At 46.1% G+C, this 20,717-nt stretch overlaps 1 protein-coding gene across 1 annotated transcript in view; it reads left to right on the top strand.

The window, feature by feature from the left end:
* Positions 1-20,717, top strand: part of LOC138247217 (veswaprin-c-like) — a 124,635-nt gene that overhangs the window by 47,823 nt on the left and 56,095 nt on the right. The window contains exon 2 of the mRNA XM_069201950.1: positions 13,857-14,009. Within this exon, the coding sequence (XP_069058051.1) occupies positions 13,857-14,009 (153 nt within the window). The remainder of the gene's footprint in view (positions 1-13,856; positions 14,010-20,717) is intronic.

Raw genomic sequence — 20,717 nt, 5'->3', positions numbered from 1 at the left:
CTATGTTAGCACGACCCTGTAGTGATTTTAGCTCATCTAGTGTATCAACTACCCTTAATGCAAAGTTCAAGCATGTTTCATTTTCAGTTTGCGGTAATAATTCCCACTGGTCCTTGAAGGATATACAGTTCAATGCGCAAAACCTTGCGACTTGATCTGCATAGCCATTTCCCATTGGCACAAAGGGGGTCATTACAACCCTGGCGGACGGTGTTAAAGGTGCGGCAATACCGCAAACAGGCCGGCGGACAAAAAAAGGGAATTATGACCCTGGCGGAAACCGCCAACAAAGACAGCCACTTTAACACACCGCCCGCCACGGCGGTACAGACAACCAGCGCGGCGGACACCGCCAACAGACAGGCGGAAGACAATGTACCGCCCACACTATTACAACCTACCAATCCGCCACCTTTTCCGGGGCGGATTCACTGTGGATAAAAACACAGTGGAAACAGTGACTGCAATGGGAAAACGCTCACCTCAACACATCCCACGAGGAACGAGAACTCCCTGGAGCCCGAATTACACATTCTACCGGCCCTTGTATTCCTACTCATCTACGAAGGCCAACGCCGGCGCGGCCGAAGACAACGGTGAGTACTGCACCTACGACATAGGGGAGGGGGAGGCAAAAGTTAGGGGGACACACACGCAACACCCCCACCCCCACCCTCGCATATTACGACACACACACCAATGCATGTACAAAAACCACAGTAACAACCCACAATCCCCCCGGAAGAATGCAAAGACAAAACAAAATCAGTTAAAACATTGTAATGTATCAATACACATGTTTCAAAAATATACAGATATATCATAAAATCAGTCAGAAATATATATATTACGAGAAGTAGTACAGATATGCACATATCAATGTCCGTGTACCAGTAGTCCAAAAATGCATGGGCGAGGCCCACAAAAGATACCTGTCCACAATCGGAGAGAACACTGCCGGGGCATCAGATGGAAATACTACAGGCACCTCAGGGGGAAGGGAAGGGGGGGCACCTCAGCCGGATGATTGCAAAGCCAGATCCACGACGGGGCTCCATGCCCATTGATGTATCCCGGGGAGTGCAAAGCCACAGTCTCTCAAGTCTCTACAGTGGGTGGGTTGCCCACTGTACCATCCTGGGGAGTGCAAAGCCACAGTCTCTCAAATCTCTACAGTGGGTGGATTGCCCACTGGACCATCCTGGGGAGTGCAAAGCCACAGTCTCTCAAGTCTATACACTGGGTGGGTTGGCCACTGGACCATCCTGGGGAGTGCAAAGCCACAGTCTCTCAAGTCTATACACTGGGTGGGTTGGCCACTGGACCATCCTGGGGAGTGCAAAGCCACAAATTCGCAAGTAGATGACAGCCGCCACTGGCTCTGGAGGGGGACTGGTGCCCAGACTGGATTAGTCTCCCCGTGAAAGTTCCTGTCCTGTCACTGTCCCAGCTGCACATGGGATAACGATGCTTGATGTGGTGATCTTTTCATTCTTCCCCGGTGCATGCCCTGTTCAGCGGTGCTTTCCCATGGCGGTTCAGGACTGTTCAGCGGTGCTTTGCCATGGCGGTCTCTGGACTGTTCATCGGTGCTTTGCCATGGCGGTCTCTGGACTGTTCAGCTGTGCTTTGCCATGGCGGTCTCTGGACTGTTCAGCGGTGCTTTGCCATGGCGGTCTCTGGACTGTTCAGCGGTGCTTTGCCATGGCGGACTCTGGACTGTTCAGCGGTGCATGCCCTGTTCAGAGGTGCTTTGCCATGGCGGACTCTGGACTGTTCAGCGGTGCATGCCCTTTTCAGCGGTGCTTTGCCATGGCGGTCTCTGGACTGTTCAGCGGTGCATGCCCTGTTCAGCGGTGCTTTGCCAAGGGGGTCTCTGGACTGTTCAGCGGTGCTTTGCCATCGCGGTCTCTGGACTGTTCAGCGGTGCTTTGCCATGGTGGTTCTGGAACGGCATTGGTTTGTGGCATGACGTTCCCTGGACTGGGCATTGGTGTGTGGCATGACGTTCCCTGGACTGGGCATTGGTGTGTGGCATGACGTTCCCTCATAGCCCAGCGGGGCTGTGGCAGCCGGGGCCCTCCTGGGCACTGACTCTGGCGGTGGTCTCCTGACCAGTGACGATACTTGGGCCCTCCTGGGCTATGACTCTGGCGGTGGCGGTGGTCTCCTGACCAGTGACGATACTTGGGCCCTCCTGGGCTATGACTCCGGTGGTGGTCTCCTGACCAGTGACGATACTTGGGCCCTCCTGGGCTATGACTCCGGCGGTGGCGGTTGTCTCCTGACCAGTGACGATACTTGGGCCCTCCTGGGCTATGACTCCGGCGGTGGCGGTGATCTCCTGACCAGTGACGATACTTGGGCCCTCCTGGGCACTGACTCTGGCGGTGGCGGTGGTCTCCTGACCAGTGATGATACTTGGGCCCTCCTGGGCACTGACTCTGGCACTGGTCTCCGGACCAGAGACGACGGTGCTGGCGGTGGCTTCTCGACCGCCGGGAAGGATGCCGCCCTTCTCCGCCGTGATACTCACAACAGGCTGTGCAGACTTCCTCTGGCCCTTCCCCACCTTTGGAGGAGTCACAGCTGACTCTGCAATCCCCTTGGGACCCCTGTAAGTTGTTTTCCCTCCAGGAGTCTTCACAGGGTCCCTTCGGCCACTTTCCAATTTCAGAGCCTTTACAGGGTGTGGACTGCCAGTGCCTTGGCTCCGGGTCATACTGCCTGCCCTGGTGGCCGGTGCACTCCCCACACCTTGAACAGGCACCACTGGTATTGGAGGCTTTTTGGCTGAGGCGCTATGTCAGGACTGATGAATTGGAGGGGGGGCAAAAAGGTCAACTTTACAGAGGGACAGTTTCTGACGAACACTGGGATGGGTAGTTGGAGGGGGCCTGGGAGTGGAGGAAGAGGAGGTGGTTGTAGGAGGTGTCACTTTAGGTGTTTTGGGTGCAGGTGCAGGTACTGGAGGCTGTCGTGAGGTGGATGGATGTTGGGTGTGTGGGTGCTCGCGTTTGTGTACTTTGGGAGGGGGTGTCACAGACACACTGGGAGAGGACACAGGGGACGTGTAAATGGGAGTGGAGGTGGTGAATGCAGGTGAGCGGGAAGTGGTGCTGGGTGTACTGTTGCGAGTCCTGGTGCCTGTAGAAGTAGTGCATGCAGGTGAGAGTGTAGACGAGACTGGGAGGGAGGAGGGAGGAGGGAGAAGAGGAGGAGGGGGACACAGTGGAGGCAGTGGATGTTCCTGTGTCTGCATGTGGGTGATGCTTGCGTGAGTGCCTGTGGGTTGTGTGGTGCCTATGTTTGCCTGAGCTACTTTTGTGTGTTGAGGTGTGTGCATGCTGGTCTGTAGGTGTGCTTGGGATGGGCTGGGGTACAGGGGATTGGGTCTGGGTGGAGGAGGTTGGAGGGGGAGGCTAGACACAGGGACAATGGCTGCCATCAGTGCTGAGGCCAGAGATTGCAGGGTTCGCTGAAGGGCAGCCTGACCAGAATGAATGCCCTCCAGGAATGCATTACCGTGTTGCAACTCTCTTTCTACACCCTGGATGGCATTCACAATGGTAGACTGCCCAACAGTGAGTGACCTGAGGAGGTCAATGGCCTCCTCACTGAGGGCAGCAGGGGTGACTGGGGCAGGGCCTGAGGTGCCTGGGGCGAAGGTGATGCCCACCCTCCTGGGTGAGAGGGCACGGGGCGAACGCTGAGGAGCTGCTGGGAGGGCGGTGCTGGTAGGGGGGGTGGCGGCTGTACCTGTAGAAGTGGGGCGCACAGATGGTGCCGCCACCACAAGGAAGCTCACATCGGCGGACGAGTCCGTGTCGCTGCTTGGTGATCCGGTGGCCGACGTGAAGCTTCCCTCGCCCTCCGTTCCACTGGTGTATTCTGAGTCCATGGTGTGGCCCTCCATGGCCATGTGGGAAGCAGCTCCCTCGTGCTCCGGTGCCACTGTACCTCCGCCTGATGATGCTGATGCACACAAGAACAGGGAGACCACAAAAAGGGGAGGGAAGACAGAAGAAGAACAGGTTGAGTGCATGGCATACCGCTACCGTTGGCGGACAATACAGATACAGCAGCCCCCTGCATTACGCCGTGCTCCTGGCCTCTGCAGATGCAATTCCTGGGATCTGGCCTACATGGCTATGGTGGACATCTGCACACATGGATGCCACAGGGGCATCTATATCTGTACTTTGCACTCTACTGCAGTGGTGTACAGTGCCACATGGGCTGCATTACAGAGGGGCCTAGTCTACGTATTTCTGCCTGGCCTAGGTACACCCACAGGCCTCCTCCCCCACGCAGACACCTCCACTGCGCGCAAAGTCAGCTGAATGAGAGTGTACTCACCCCCTTGTGTCTGCTGTGATGCCCTCAAGCGCCCATCCAACTCAGGGTAGGCCACCGCCAGGATCCGGAACATCAGGGGGGTCATGGTGCGACGGGCACCCCTCCCACGTTGGGAGGCCATCCCAGCTGAGCCTCCGCCGTCTTCTTGCTGCAGCGGCGAATGTCCTCCCATCTTTTACGGTAGTGGGTGCCCCGTCTCTGGTGGGCCCCCAGGGTCCGGACGTCCTTGGCGATGGCACGCCAAATGTCCCTCTTCTGGTGGGCGCTGACCTACATGAAATGCACAAGGGAAGACGAAAAGTCATTACCAACTGCACCGTCGATGTGAGTGGCCCCCCTCCCTACTCAAGCTATGTGGCCCATTCATTCACATGCATTAATGTTCCCTGAACTCTGACCCCTTCCCTCTTACAACCAGCCCTCTCCACTCAGGCTTAGCCCATACAACGTGCTCCCTGTGTACTAACCTGTTGGTCTGGAGGACCGTAGAGTAGCGTGTACTAGGGGAGGACCCTGTTTACCAGTTTCTCCAACTCCTGAGCAGTGAAGGCAGGGGCCCTTTCCCCAGACGCAGCAGCCATTGTCTCTTCCAGACCGAGGTCACAGCAGCACTTGCAGTGTAGGTCCTCTCCTGTCGAAGATCAGGTATCTAATGATTGAACTGATAGAAAATGGCGGTGACGTCCACGGCGGTGACGCCCGCGGCGGTGCGTATCATCACCGCCGGCGCACCTGTTCATTGGCTCCTGGGACCCATAGGGTCCAATGTTAACCAATGCAGCATTGCGCCGCGGTCTACGACAGCCTACCGCGACGGTGTGCAATGCCAGCGCAGTTACCCCACAATCCCATTGTCCCAGTTTAGAGGTCAGGCAGCTGCCATTTCAGGGGCCCACATGGTTTCATTTACTTCTGCGTCACACATAGCTAGGCCTACACTCAACACACATACAGGAAGGGTTTTGTGTTTGGTGTAGTCTTCTGTGTAACTGTGGGTACATACCTGGAAAGAATTTGACTTTATCGTCGCTGTTGTCCTTCGTAGGTGCCGTCATTTGGGACATTTGAGAAGATGGCGGAATCCTCCGGTGTACCGACTGCTGGTGGACCTGTTGACAATGGAAGAGCGACATGTAATCGTCACCTACAGGTTTGACCGTGCCACAATCCAGGAACTATGTACCCACTTGGAGCCAGACCTGATGTCACCAATCCGCCATCCCACTGGACTCCCCCCTGACGTGCAGCTGCTATCAGTGCTCCATTTCCTTGCAAATGGGTCTTTTCAGACAACAGTGGCCATGGCATCAGGGATGTCCCAGCCTATGTTTTCCAACGTCTTGTCCAGAGTGTTGGCTGTCCTGCTGAAACACGTAAGGAGATACATTATTTTCCCTGAGGTGGAAGATTTGGCTACAGTTAAAGCTGACTTCTATGCCCTTGGACATATCCCCAACATCATAGCCCATGTAGCTCTGGTCCCCCCCCACAGGAGTGAACAGGTGTACAGGAACCGGAAGAGTTATCATTCGATGAATGTACAGATGGTCTGTTTGGCAGACCAGTACATCTCCCAGGTTAATGCTATATTCCCTGGCTCAGTGCATGACGCCTACATCCTGCGGAATAGCAGCATCCCTGATATGATGGGTCAACTCCAGAGGCACCGTGTGTGGCTATTAGGGGACTCTGGTTACCCCAACCTGTCCTGGCTATTGACCCCAGTGAGGAATCCCAGGACCAGGGTAGAGGAACACTACAATGAGGCACATGGGCGGACTAGGAGGGTGATCGAACGCACCTTCGGCCTCCTGAAGGCCAGGTTCAGGTGCCTCCATATGACAGGTGAAGGTGTGCCAGATCATCATTGCCTGCTCAATGCTTCACAATCTAGCTTTGCGTCGCCAGGTGCCTTTTCTGCAGGAGGATGGTCCAGATGACGGTGTTGTGGCAGCTGTGGAGCCTGTGGACAGTGATGAGGAGGAAGCTGAGGAAGAAGACAACGACAACAGGGAGTCAGTCATACAGCAGTATTTCCAGTGACATACAGGTGAGAACATTTTGATTTTTACCATTAATTCACTGTCACACGTCCTCCTCTATCCTGTGTGTTATTTCATGGGATTATTTAGTAATTGAGTTGTTTCTTTCCATGACTCTAATCTGTTCACCCCCATTGTTCCTTCCACTAGTTCAGCAGTTTCCACACCCAGTCTCACAAAATTCAGGTATTCATCTTTGTCAGACCTTTCTAACTTCTCTACAGTTGCTGCGGCTTTTGGAGCATAAGTTTTTTCTAACCACTCATTCACTTGTTGCACCGTAAAACCTTGCAATGAAATATTCCTTGCATGCATCATTGGCGAATGTGAAGCATTTGTACTTATTGTCTGTGGGGTTAGCACACCTAGCCCAGCCTGTCTCATTGCCTCCAACGGTGCTTCAACCGGGCTAAGGTCTAGCAAAGGCCTCGGTCTTTCGACCTCTTGCTCTCCCGGAGCCACTAACTGGGGAGTTCCTATGGACTCTCTTCTTATTGCATCCTGGGTCATTACTCCCTGATCACACATACCAGGTTTACCTTGTGCATACAATGGCACTGGCGGACCAACAGTAATTGGCAATGATATGGCAGCTGGTGTCTGACCAGGTCCCAAACCTCGTGGAGCAGCAACTCCAAAAGTTTGATTCTCTGAAGCTGGGGCAGATATTAATGGTATCCTGGTATCAACTGTTGCTGCCGCTGGGGCAGCAATTGTGGAGTTGGCTCAAGCTGTACTAACCTCGATTTTGTATATATCGGGTCTGGCGGCACTATCAGATTTGTAGTAGTCTCTAGTACTGGGACATCTGGATAGATTCTCTGTATCTGCTGCGGAGGTTGCAACTGTATCTGCATGTCTGATGCAGAGGGTACACTGACACCATTTTGTGTCAAAGTCGTATCACTAGTCTGTACTGTATCAGTAACTCCCTTCTCCTGCGCTGATTCCCAAAACCCGCACTAGTGCTCGGGACGTTGTCGCTTACCGCATAAGGTGGCGGGCGATCATGCAATATCCGATTTAGGAACTCTTCCTTGTCTGAATCATCTTCTTTTATCCAAGATCTCTTAGTCTCTTTAGGCTTACTAGAGTCCTTGTCTGTCTTACAGGTGGCTTTCTTCCCCTGCTCTCGTCTCTCTCTGCTATTGCTGGGAACAATTTAAGTCCGTCAACTATTCCCCGTCTCCACATTTTGCTCTCATTATCCCATCTAGCTTCAGCTAAAGACTTCTCTGCCCTTTTTATTCTCCTTTGGAATTTTTCTTGTCTCTGTTTAGTAGCCATTAAATCCCAAATTGCTAAAGCCTCATACTTAGCTGGCCTCGGAGGTGGCTTCTGTACACTTAACATCCACCTCAAATTCTCTAGAACTCTCGTATTGAACATTCTGTGTTCTGGAAACACCAAACATCTCTCCTTTTCCGTCAATTTGTGCCACTGTATCATCCATAAGCAAGGCGCAACACCTTTTTCCTCCATGACTATATAAGCTGGAGTACCCTCAGGCGGTGTAGGCTCTCCTTCACTCGCCATAATGTATGCGTCTCCTTTTAGAGCGCTCTTAAAAGCTTTGATAAAATTCATCTTTACGTCTTTCCTTTCGTTGTATTTAATCAGAAAGTGACTTTAGTTCCCAGGACACGCTTCACCCACCTTTTTCTACCTATTGCCTCTCACGGTCGGCAGCCAATCCGTGCGCGACCCTTCTCGGCAACTGACCTATCTCAGCGCGGCACCACTGACGTCACACTCACACACTCTGCAGCCGACAAAGTCTTGCGGCTTGTCCGCCCTTCACTAGATTCATACCAAACTAATGCAAAATTACTGCAAGCCCCTTTAACAAAAGCAACTTAAATTTGCCGGTTTGCTACAGGAAGGGTACACATTCGCTTCAGAACTTTACAGAGATTTCATTTGAAGCCTCGGCCGCTACTCTCTCCTTCTCAGTCCCCGCATACGCAAGCAGAATTCGACCCGCAAATCCTACTCTCTACTTGTCAATGGTTTGCTCTAGTGCACTTTAGAACTTGCCAAATCTCCATCGAAGGTTTTCACTCACACAATTGACTCAAACCCGACTTGTCAACCACGCCCGATTGACCTAATTAAACTGCACAAATTACAACATAAACCCAAGTGTCTCCTACACTTGTCGATATACTCCAGAGTCTTAGACCGCGACGGGTCCGTACATTAACAACCAACCATGTGGATAATTTTGAGCACAAATCGCCACACTCATATGAAGTACGTCGACTTCCCTACTCTCATACTGCGGAGTACGCCCACTCCTACTAAAACAACATTTACCTGGCCTAAATACACACAAACTTCACAAATCACCTGCAAAATGCATAAGCTGAGTAGGGCAAATCCTACCCCACACATGCTAAAACGCTGAGAACATCCGGAAACTCACTTAGGCAGGCTCTGAGATCCAGCGAAAGTCATGATGAATTTAGAAACACATCATATCTCCAATTTGCATTATCTCAGAAAAACAATCTAAACAATAATTCTCCGTCCTAGGGCCCCAAAGGGCCAAACCGTCGCTCTGCTACCAGAACTGTTAACGCGTGCCTTTATGATAATTTATTACACATCAGGACTCGTTTCAGGCCAATGAATCTTTTGACCCAGTTGAGAGACACCTTAGGACGAGATAACTAATCAGTATGTCAATCAATACGTCTATAATGTCATCAATATTTATCACAATACATTTCACTTTAGTCGAAGTCATTAATCAATTCAAAGCTACTACCATGACCTTGCAGTCATGAATAACCACACCAGTTTACCAGAATTTTATGAGTTTTATTCCCTATTGGTTACAATTCTAAAAGTAGATGCGTTAATCTCAAAACCAAGAAACATAATAGCATATTCACGATATTGCAACTTTGATAAGATTTCATTAAGGCGAGAATCACAAACATCGAGACATAACACGGTGTAAACATAGATCAATTTAACAGTGTCAATAACGCATTAGTTCAACAAAGCATAGATTCGGTTGTTTGTCTATTTGCGTAAATTTAGTGTACACCTGTCCTAACCACTAATTAGCATTGGTATGTTGGTCTTCATGCAAAACAATTTAGAACACCAATTTGGAAAACATCTAACTATGGTCCCTGTCAAAAGTAGGCAGTTGGTACCTAGAAAGGAAAAGCAAACAGACAAATCAGAAATGCATTGTCATAGTTACCCTCCAAAGTTTAGGTCAGCGCACAGATTCAGTCTTCGTCTTCAGGACATCAGTCAAATCGCCATCAGTCAGAACTCAGCTCCGGGGCAAAAGGGGGCACTTCCCTCATAAGGAGGTAAAGTGTAAAATGGGCAAATCTAAGGAGAAGGATGGTTTTAAACAAACCAATAAGTCACCAAACAGAGTGACAAAGTTTCTGGATAAAATCAATAGCATTCTCTACCTAATTCTAAATGGCTCTCCGTGTCATGGGTTTTCATCCCTTTTCCGTTGTACATTCCCCTAATATTCTATTGGACATTTGTTATACCCCACTATCTTTCACCTATCAGAAGATACATTAGGTCATTAATCTTTCACCCCATATTATTTTACAAGTCTCTCATTGGTTCTCCTGTTTGATGTCTTCAGAGGTGGCACGTCCGGTATGATTTCATTCTTCTGTAATTCTTTGCACATCTTTTGGTCAGTAGCTCCATTGTCTTCACCGGTTTAAATGACCTTGTACATTGTATTAATCTACACTGTTGCATTTTGTTTTAATAATTTATACACGCAATGAAGAATGCATGAGAACGGATCTAGTATGGTTACATTTCTGCTTCTAATTTGAAGAAAACAAGAGGTCATGTCCTCTTGCGAGTCAGCACACTGCAAGATATGAAATATACTTTTAATATGAGAGCCAAGCAGCTAAGCTTCGGCTCATGCTAACTTAAGGCCTACAAGGATTTCAACACAAATTCAATAACACAGTGATTAATGATTAGTATAGAACTTTTTCAATATAACATTTTATAAACATTTTAGTCATCATTATTAGTCTACGTATACATTGGTGGCCACTCCCCGTGGTCAGCTTTCAAGTGCACGTTTAAGCAAAATTTACTATTACAGTTTCTATTCGGCATTATCACACATTAATTCATAAACATTTCATGTTAATATAGATTATATAAGCTACGCTCTCTCATGACCCTGCATTCACAATAGAAACGTGAACCATGGGCAGTTTCCATTTGAGGCAGAGAATTCCCCACACGAAAGACAACAGTTCACCAGCGACACTGAACTATTTCTATTTTGGCATAGTATGTAAACATTGGAAAAGCAAAATATATTCTTGATTAAAACATACCACAAGTATGAGCTTTGAGAACATCAGCACGTGATGGTACTCCTGTTATTTTCCTCGCGCTTCCTTTGATGGGTTTTCCTTCAATATGTTTGAAGCATTTGAGCATTTGATTTCATTGTGGAGTTACTACGACCACACAACTAACTTAGTATGTTGTTCTCTAGTCAGCCCATGTGCAGTCTCATTTGCCGGCTGTGTAATGCAGGCAAATGAGCAGCAGAAAACACGTTTTCTGGCAAATATGAGAACGTGAATCTTATCTTTTGGGAACTACTCGCCTTTCCTGCGATACAGGTATCACTCAAACGTTTCGAGTTTCCCATTAATTTCTTGTTAGGATATTTTAAAATGTGGAGATTGACAAGGGCCCAATTTCAAAGTCCCTTAAAACATGAACATCGATGCACTCAGTGTGCATCTCCAGTGCATCTCCAGTTGGCCAGTAATAGTCCATTACATCAGACTGAAAACTGGGTCCAATTCTGTGTTTATAGCGGTGGCTCTTTATTATCAGCTGCTTCCTCGGAAGTTTCTCTCATTTCCAGCTCGTCATCTAATTTACATAAGAGACTGGAAACCATTACAAAGTCCAGTCTGAGGCCTTATCCACACATAAATGGTAAATGATGCATTGGCCGTGCTTCGGTGATTCTTCTGTCTAAACGCTTGGACTGAGTAATTTTATCTGACGTTGTGTTAGTCTCCTCATTTGTTATATGAAACGTAGGAGTTGTAATTTACATGTTTGGGCCCCAAGGCCTATTAGAGTGAAACTGAAAGACTCGCCTTTAGAACTGAAATTATGTTTTCCAGTTTTCCAATAACTTTGAAGTACGTAAAGTCGGTTCTCCAGAAGGACTGTTTTATATATTCATTACATGCCTTTGTGAATTGGGCCCTAAATATTGAAAAGGGGATAAAAAAACAAATATTCATGGACTATTCCAATGAGGGTCACACATAGAAAGCAATGTCCCTCTGCTCGCGTATACTAAGCGAGCTGAATGTTTTGGAACCGATTCACAAAGGCATATAAGAGGACGCAGAAGAGGACTCATGTAGTACTATGTCCAAAACTCATAACTTCTGTTATAAATCACCGGCATTGTGTGGACTATTACATCAAAATAAAGGGGCTAATTCACAAATGCATTTGTGCAGTGAGAGATTACATATATGTATTCTCATTTTCATAAAGCACTCCTATATCATCATGACTCAGAGCGAGGTACATGGCGCAAAAAATGAGAAGCAGGACATCTCTTATAGTCACCAACAACACGTGAACAAACAAGAAACAGATTGTGGAAAACGTCGTCTTAAAACATAGGAACTAGGGTATGTGTCAAAATGCACATAATTATCAAGACAAATCACAAGAGGGAACGAAAGGTACAGCACTCAAATAGAGGAACAGACAATAACTGGTGTCTATGAGGAGAAACAGACACGAAGTACACAAGAGATACGCAGATATGATGTTGTGAAGGCGAGTGAGATGGAAGAAGAGTTACGCTTCTTGGTGAGAAGATGAGTAAAAGGAGCAGAGTGAGGTGGGAGAAGAGTTATATTTCGTGGTCTGAAGAGAAGTAGAAGGAGGTAGACTTTGTGACAGGCCAGATACTAGCACCCGCTACTTGCTACTGTAATCGCCTTGTAAGAAGTGAGCCACAGAAGAAAAACTCTGAGAAGCCCACTGAAGTCAAATGTAGGGTTCATTCAAAAATATAGTAAGCAGCAATAATATTCTAGGCACACATTCACAATTTCGAGGGACTAATGTTTCACCATGTGAACCACTGAAGGAAACAATTCAAAATGCACTTCAATACAGACTTTCTTTGATACAACTCGAGGCACTACATGCAATTCAAAATGGCTGCTGATAAGCGAATGCCTAGCCCTTTTCGTGAGAAGAATGCGAGGACATCGATCTTGGAACATAGATACAGTGCGGTAGGACAGAAAGTTGATCACTAAATCTGCAAAATCTCGGTTTCAAAACAAGGCTAGGCTTACTAGAGCAGTCAGGTTAAATGTGTAACGTAGCGCACCGAAGTACAAGATGGCAGTACATTTGACATGTGTGTTAATGTGCCATAATACAAAGGCTCTGACAGCACTTTAAGCAGTGATAAAAAAACAATTCCACACTGCTCTTTTAATAATATAAATTAAATAACCGAAGACCAAACAATAAAAGAAATACACAGGCTGAGCTGAGCCTTAGCATTGCTTTAGACAATGTACCGAGTACCGATCTGTTCAGGCAGCTGATGAGCTCTCAGACATAGTCCCCGTTTAAGACTTCCGACACATTTCATCCCCTTTAATTCACAGAAGATGCTGTTTCTGGGAAGAGATGGCCACCTGCTTAAATAAGATCCATCGCCCACATGACACTTACCTTAAGTTACCTGTCTAACGCTCCATTTTCTCTTGCTTGAGGCTTGGAGGTCTTGGTTACATTTTGGCGATTCCACTAGTCTGTAGGAGCCACGGCACAGCTAGACGAAAACCGGGCGGTCGCCATCACAAAAGGGGGTCGTTTTGAGGAGATGATTAGAGTCAGCTAATATGCAAGAGTGAATATTGTTGCGGAGGGGAGCTCCAGAGGTGTGTGAGTTTTGTGAGTTGTGAATGTGAAGATGCTGTGAGAACTGGTAGGAGGAGGGGAAGAGTGGTTTTTTTAAAGAGGAAAGGTACGAGGATGTACACAGTGGGTGGAGAAGAGAGAGGGCAAGAACTTTGCTTTTGTTACTTAACATGGGTTGTTTGAAACGGTCCCATCCGTGGTGGGCTGTGGCAGAATAACATTGGTAAAGTAAAAAAGGTATCAGCTCTGTGGACGAAACAGTCAAAATCTACACGGTCATAGTTTCGAAGCATCAGGTAGTTAGATTTTGACGGTTTCGTCCAAGCTATAACCAATTAATGACCTTATCCATGCATTTCATCAGTTTCATCGTTTCTTTGTGTTAGTCAAAGCAAACAATCGGATATTAATTCCAGGCACCTCGGCTTGTTTGCTGTGCATTCTGAGTTGCATGAGGCCATGTCACTCAAATGAAGATGACTGACTCGTTGCCCTTTGTTTCAGTTTCCGTTACAGAAAAGCCTGGCTTTTGCCCCGAGCTGCAAGAAGGAGCCTTGCTTGTATGTGACAGTCCTTGTGACAATGACCAACAATGCGAAGGTGTTAAGAAATGCTGCGACAGCGCCTGTGGATACAACCACTGCAAATACCCTCAAGGTACAATAATCGTTGCATGCTTGTTGAATGTTCTGCATCCCCACTTTCGATCACCAGTAATACATAGACCCAGCTCTATTTCAGACAGGACCTGAAACCAAAAACTTACTAAGAGAATTCCACAAATTGCTAAACTTGCTCAGGTTACATAACGACCAGTCTAATCTTTTGCTGCCTCTTTAATCAGTAACACAAATACTTAGATTAAATAATTAACTTTTTGGATTAATTCTGTAGAAGATGAATTAAATATGTGCTGTAATGATCAAATTTCCACCATTTTATTTAGGGCTACTCTACGCTCACTATGTGGTAATACTCCGCTATTACAGGGAGTGCAGAATTATTAGGCAAATGAGTATTTTGACCACATGATCCTCTTTATGCATGTTGTCTTACTCCAAGCTGTATAGGCTCGAAAGCCTACTACCAATTAAGCATATTAGGTGATGTGCATCTCTGTAATGAGAAGGGGTGTGGTCTAATGACATCAACACCCTATATCAGGTGTGCATAATTATTAGGCAACTTCCTTTCCTCTGGCAAAATGGGTCAAAAGAAGGACTTGACAGGCTCAGAAAAGTAAAAAATAGTGAGATATCTTGCAGAGGGATGCAGCACTCTTAAAATTGCAAAGCTTCTGAAGCGTGATCATCGAACAATCAAGCGTTTCATTCAAAATAGTCAACAGGGTCGCAAGAAGCGTGTGGAAAAACCAGGGCGCAAAATAACTGCCCATGAACTGAGAAAAGTCAAGCGTGCAGCTGCCACGATGCCACTTGCCACCAGTTTGGCCATATTTCAGAGCTGCAACATCACTGGAGTGCCCAAAAGCACAAGGTGTGCAATACTCAGAGACATGGCCAAGGTAAGAAAGGCTGAAAGATGACCACCACTGAACAAGACACACAAGCTGAAACGTCAAGACAGGGCCAAGAAATATCTCAAGACTGATTTTTCTAAGGTTTTATGGACTGATGAAATGAGAGTGAGTCTTGATGGGCCAGATGGATGGGCCCGTGGCTGGATTGGTAAAGGGCAGAGAGCTCCAGTCCGACTCAGACGCCAGCAAGGTGGAGGTGGAGTACTGGTTTGGGCTGGTATCATCAAAGATGAGCTTGTGGGGCCTTTTCGGGTTGAGGATGGAGTCAAGCTCAACTCCCAGTCCTACTGCCAGTTCCTGGAAGACACCTTCTTCAAGCAGTGGTACAGGAAGAAGTCTGCATCCTTCAAGAAAAACATGATTTTCATGCAGGACAATGCTCCATCACACGCGTCCAAGTACTCCACAGCGTGGCTGGCAAGAAAGGGTATAAAAGAAGGAAATCTAATGACATGGCCTCCTTGTTCACCTGATCTGAACCCCATTGAGAACCTGTGGTCCATCATCAAATGTGAGATTTACAAGGAGGGAAAACAGTACACCTCTCTGAACAGTGTCTGGGAGGCTGTGGTTGCTGCTGCACGCAATGTTGATGGTGAACAGATCAAAACACTGACAGAATCCATGGATGGCAGGCTTTTGAGTGTCCTTGCAAAGAAAGGTGGCTATATTGGTCTCTGATTTGTTTTTGTTTTGTTTTTGAATGTCAGAAATGTATATTTGTGAATGTTGAGATGTTATATTGGTTTCACTGGTAATGATAAATAATTGAAATGGGTATATATTTTTTTTTGTTAAGTTGCCTAATAATTATGCACAGTGATAGTCACCTGCACACACAGATATCCCCCTAACATAGCTAAAACTAAAAACAAACTAAAAACTACTTCCAAAAATATTCAGTTTTGATATTAATGAGTTTTTTGGGTTCATTGAGAACATGGTTGTTGTTCAATAATAAAATTAATCCTCAAAAATACAACTTGCCTAATAATTCTGCACTCCCTGTAGTGCCATTGGGTGCTTTCTATCAACATTTGCAACCCTTACAATCAGGGTATTCCTCAGTACACCTTTGTTCTGAGCCACCCAATAATTCACACAATATCTTACCAGTACCTTTAAGTAATAGATACCAGGCCCTGGGTTCACTCTCAGAGAATGATTGACATAACCACAGGGGCCATGTGAATAGCCAAATTGGAGGGCTGACCATGGTGATGATTATGGGAAAACAATTTCTATTGGATGCAGTAGCGCCTCTCCAACGATTCAAGGTTCAACTGGGGTGGGTACTGTGGTCTGTAATAGTAACCCAGATGGAGCATTAAAAGATAAGCCCTTAAGTATTAATAGCTCGCTGGAGACAATAACTGAGGGTAATAAGCGTATAAGATGTAATAGTGATCGCCACAATTTTGCTACATGGAATGTACAAGGTCTACGTAATAAGATCAAGTCACAGGAGTAATATTGTTAATGACTGTGATTAGATTTGCATCCAAGAAACAAATGGTGTGTTTCCCTGAATCATATGCAAGGATTTACCTCAGATTTTTTACATGCTAATGCCTCCAAATCAGGGAGGGGTAAGGGTGGGCTTCAGGTGCTTATTTCAAATAAACTTCCAGTAGTGGTCAAAAAGACCTCTTGGGAGACTCCAAACTTTCAACTGTTGTGGTTAAAATGCAAGAGTATGATCGATGCGGTACAAAATCATGATTATAACAATGCTTTTGATCCAACCCGGTGTAGAGTAGTCCATGCTTCGGACAAGTGTCTATGTAAATTTCTAAGCCATATTAATTCAAGCTTCCTTATACTAGCGGATGGCGATTTTAATAACCATTCATGTTCCTTGCCTATATCCCGGACCTGTGGGCTTACCAATAACGAGGGGGAAGGCTACGATCATTTCTGTCACAATGATTATGTGAGGCTCTTAATTCAACACTATCTAAATATGACTTGATGACTCATAATGACCCGATTATCCTTCCAACTGTAATCTCGGGTTCAAAGGCTGTTGTTTTTTACCATTCCAAACCAGGTTAAGGTCCATAGGACTAATCGGGTGAGATTGAAATGAAAAGATATTAACTCAGATGACCTACAGCAGAATATTGTGTGAGGGTGTCTGTTTGAAATTAACTATTGCTTACAAGATAAAATTAAACCATTAGAGTTGCTTAGTTTCTTTAGTAAAATTATTTCTTATACTGAGGGTCTTTTAGCACACCAACCAATGACAAGGCAGACTGAAAGGAATAGAGGGTTGTTTGACCCTGCATGCACTAATGCCATGGGGAATCTTACAATCGCCCTTCAAACATCACCAAGAGATCCGGTGGTTTTTAGGTCATTGCATGTAGAATATAGGGAAACCCTGGAACGAAGGAAAAAACAGCTACGGGAAGAGGCATGGTCCAATTTAACCCTGGCTATGGGAATAAATAATTTAAATTGTACAGGGAAGTAGTAAATGCTCCTTTTTCTCTAATCGGGCATTGCCTGAATTAGGTAACAACGTAGCATACATAGCATGGGTGGATCACTTCTCTGTGGTCTTTAAGCAAAAGGATGTGGCTGTAAAATTAGTTGGACAACAGGAGCCGGAGTCCCCCGATCATATACACATTACTTTGGAAGAGGTTCTCTCGGTTATTTCAGCTAGTGCTGGGGAAAGGCCCCAGGCCTGGATGGTGTACCGGGGAAGTTTTTTAATATAATAGCAATCTTTGGCCCCTATCCTGACCAGGCTGTTTAATACACTTATAACAGGGGATATCCTGGCGTGCTGGGCTACCTCTATTATCGTACCTATATATAAGAAAGGAGATAAAGCAGACCCTAAAAATGATCATCCAATATCACTGTTGGATTCCTCTTCGAAAGTCTTAAGTAGGGTTCTACTGGAAAGGCTCAATGAATGGGTATTGGACAACAATATCCTTTCGCCTGCCCAGTTTGGGTTTAGGAAAGGACTAGGTACTAATGAGCAATGTGTCAATCTTGACCTAATTATAGAGAAATATACAAAAGCCAAAGTAAGGGCACTTTGTCTCTGCTGTGCTGATCTTAGTAGCACCTTTGACCTAGTGGAGCATGCCCTTCTGTGGCCTACATTACTAGAAATGGGTGCCCCAAGGTATATTATCAATTTCCTGGCCCGTTTATACAAAGATTTAAAATGCAAAGTCCATTTTGGACCAATAGGAGAATGTACTACCCCTTTCAAGATAGGCAGAGGAATTCGCCAAGGATGTGTACTTGCTCCGTTACTGTTCTCCCTATTCATTAACGGGGTGAATAAATTCCTGCAGGGAGTCCAGTTGGATCCAACTTATGTGGCAGGGCACCCCATCCCTGCGTTATTATATGCAGATGATGTTGTCTTGATCTCTAGGACCCCAGTGGGTCTCCAGAAACGAATGAATGTTTTTTATCAGTTTATGACATCAAAGGTTATGGTGATTAATAAATCTAAAACTTTCACCATGGTCTGTGGCCAAAAGGTAAAGAAATGCAGGAGTTTTTTTAATCCAAAATACACAGATTATTAATGTTAGTTCTTGTAGTTATTTGGGTGTTTTATTTGCAAGTAATCGGTTATGGGAACTGCATATGGATTTAGGTAATGACAAGATGAGGAGGAATTACTGTGCTATATTTAGATTTGCTAGTAAATTGGGGAATCGCCCCGTAAACCCTATGGTGAATATTTACAGGGCTAGAGTTCTATCCATAGCAGTGTATGTTTTAAGTATTTACTACTATGTACTTTTATGGCTATTTTGTACTTGCTGAATAAAGTTTTTATATCAAATCGAATCAGGTTGCTCAAAGGTGAAAGGGGGTGAGTGAAGGCTTAATCCTGGCTAGGGGGCATTTTCTGCTCCCTCCATGCTGCTTTAGGGGTCATGTGGTGGGCAGGCCATGCTGCTGTCTTTAGCCCATGTCGCAATGAAAACAGGTTCTATGTTTCCAGGCCCAAACTTATCAGGTATAGACCCAACAAATTTGTAATTGTGTGATGCAATTCCGTTTGGAGTTATCACTCCAGATGAAATTATGCTCCTAGCATATTGTGCAATATTCATGACTCTGTGGACCACTTCATATTTATGCTCAGTACTAATACTCTATATTAAACATCTATAATCATCCCTTCAGCACACTACAAAAACAAGTGTAATCACTCAGCCTTTTCAGGACATGGTAGTACAGTGACTCCATGCATAAAGACTTCCCTAATAATAACAAAGCACTTTCAAGCAATAAGTACAAGACTTACCATATGTCAATACTTGTCTTTTACTGGTACCCACAAGCATATCACTAAATAAATCTCCTTCATTTACTCATAGAACGCTATTCACTCCTATTAATTTACCCTTGGATTCACTTAGCATGTCGCAATCAATGCTCTTTACTAACTGCTACTCTCCTGGGTCAAAGACCTGCAACAGCTGGTGTGCTACTCTCCTGTATCAAACTTCAGTAACACTTTCTGTGCCATGCTTCAGCATCTCTTGTGATGACAGGGTAATAGGACAGAGTATTGTACACTGTCAACTCTATCATATTTCAAGTTTTAACTTGTTTGAGAGTTTTTATTGTATAAAATATAAGAGTATTAAAAACACATTCCACAGAAAAATATGAAATATGAAAAGTATGTGAAATATTGATTTCCTGCAAAGCAAGCTAGTATAAAACAGTAATGCAAAGTAGTAATAATCAGATAAATAAAACAAAAATCAAATCAATATATCAACTTGTGATTAGCTTTAAAATATATTTTGTAAAACTTTAAAAATTGACATTTATGAGTGTGGCCATGCATGATGGCCAACAGGGCGCATTCCTGAGTGGCTTTGCAGCTGCCTCAACTAATTCCTCATAATCCTGCTATTGTCTCATCCCCGACAACTTGGAGACCGCAGGACTGTCTCCTGCTCCCGGCACATTATCTTGGATCTGTGCCCTGACCGCCAGCACTGCTCTGGAGGTGAGGTTTCTTTCAGCAGTGGACGGAGGACTTGCTGCACCTCCTGGGGGTGTCGCAGCCTCGGACAGCCTTGTTGCTGAGGCCCATCGGCCGCACAGGGACATTACATCTGCTGTCCTCTTGAAGTGAGGTCAGCCTGGGTTGTTGATCACAACTGGGATTAGACTTCCCCCGGCTGTTACCTGCTACATGCGGCACAGCAGTTTCTCCTTCTATATTAGGTCCAGCCCCCTCAGAAGTGGTGTTGCCAGAGCTTGTGCTGCAGGGTGATCACCCCCCGCCCTCACCTCAATAGCCGAACTTTCTACGGAGCCCTCATGGTCTGGCTGGTGAGCGGGCCCTAATATCTGATGTGGAGTGGGCCGTGCTTCCTTTATAGGGAGGAGCACAACATGGTGGCTGATGTCGGGCCAGAGGTTTCTACCTATGCAGAGTGCTGGTAAAGCCTGCCAGGAGACACACAGTGTGGGCATTTATCCTTGATGGGACTCTGTACTACCTAGTACTCCCTTTGTTACTCTTTATTCGGGGCCTATTGAGGCCTATGTTTCACTACTGGATGTCTGGTGAGTGTTCCTGCTGGACTTTGGGGGGCCGCCATTGTTACTTTTATCCTCTGGGACTATGATCTACTTCTGGGGTGCCCATATATAGACAGTGTCCCTCCCTGCTTTTGTATTGCGGCGCGCATCCTTGTTTAGTGATCATAGATTTGGGGGCCTGGGGTGGTATCCCTTGGCATGTGTGAGGAGTCTGAGGGACTTTTGCAGATCTGATGAGGACTGGAACCGCCTTAAACTCAGAGTGGAGGATG

Source organism: Pleurodeles waltl, chromosome 7, assembly GCF_031143425.1.
Source record: "Pleurodeles waltl isolate 20211129_DDA chromosome 7, aPleWal1.hap1.20221129, whole genome shotgun sequence".
NCBI classification, from domain to species: Eukaryota; Metazoa; Chordata; class Amphibia; order Caudata; family Salamandridae; genus Pleurodeles; species Pleurodeles waltl.
The sequence above is the reverse complement of the archived record's forward strand: the minus strand, read 5'-3'. Positions and strand labels throughout refer to the sequence as shown.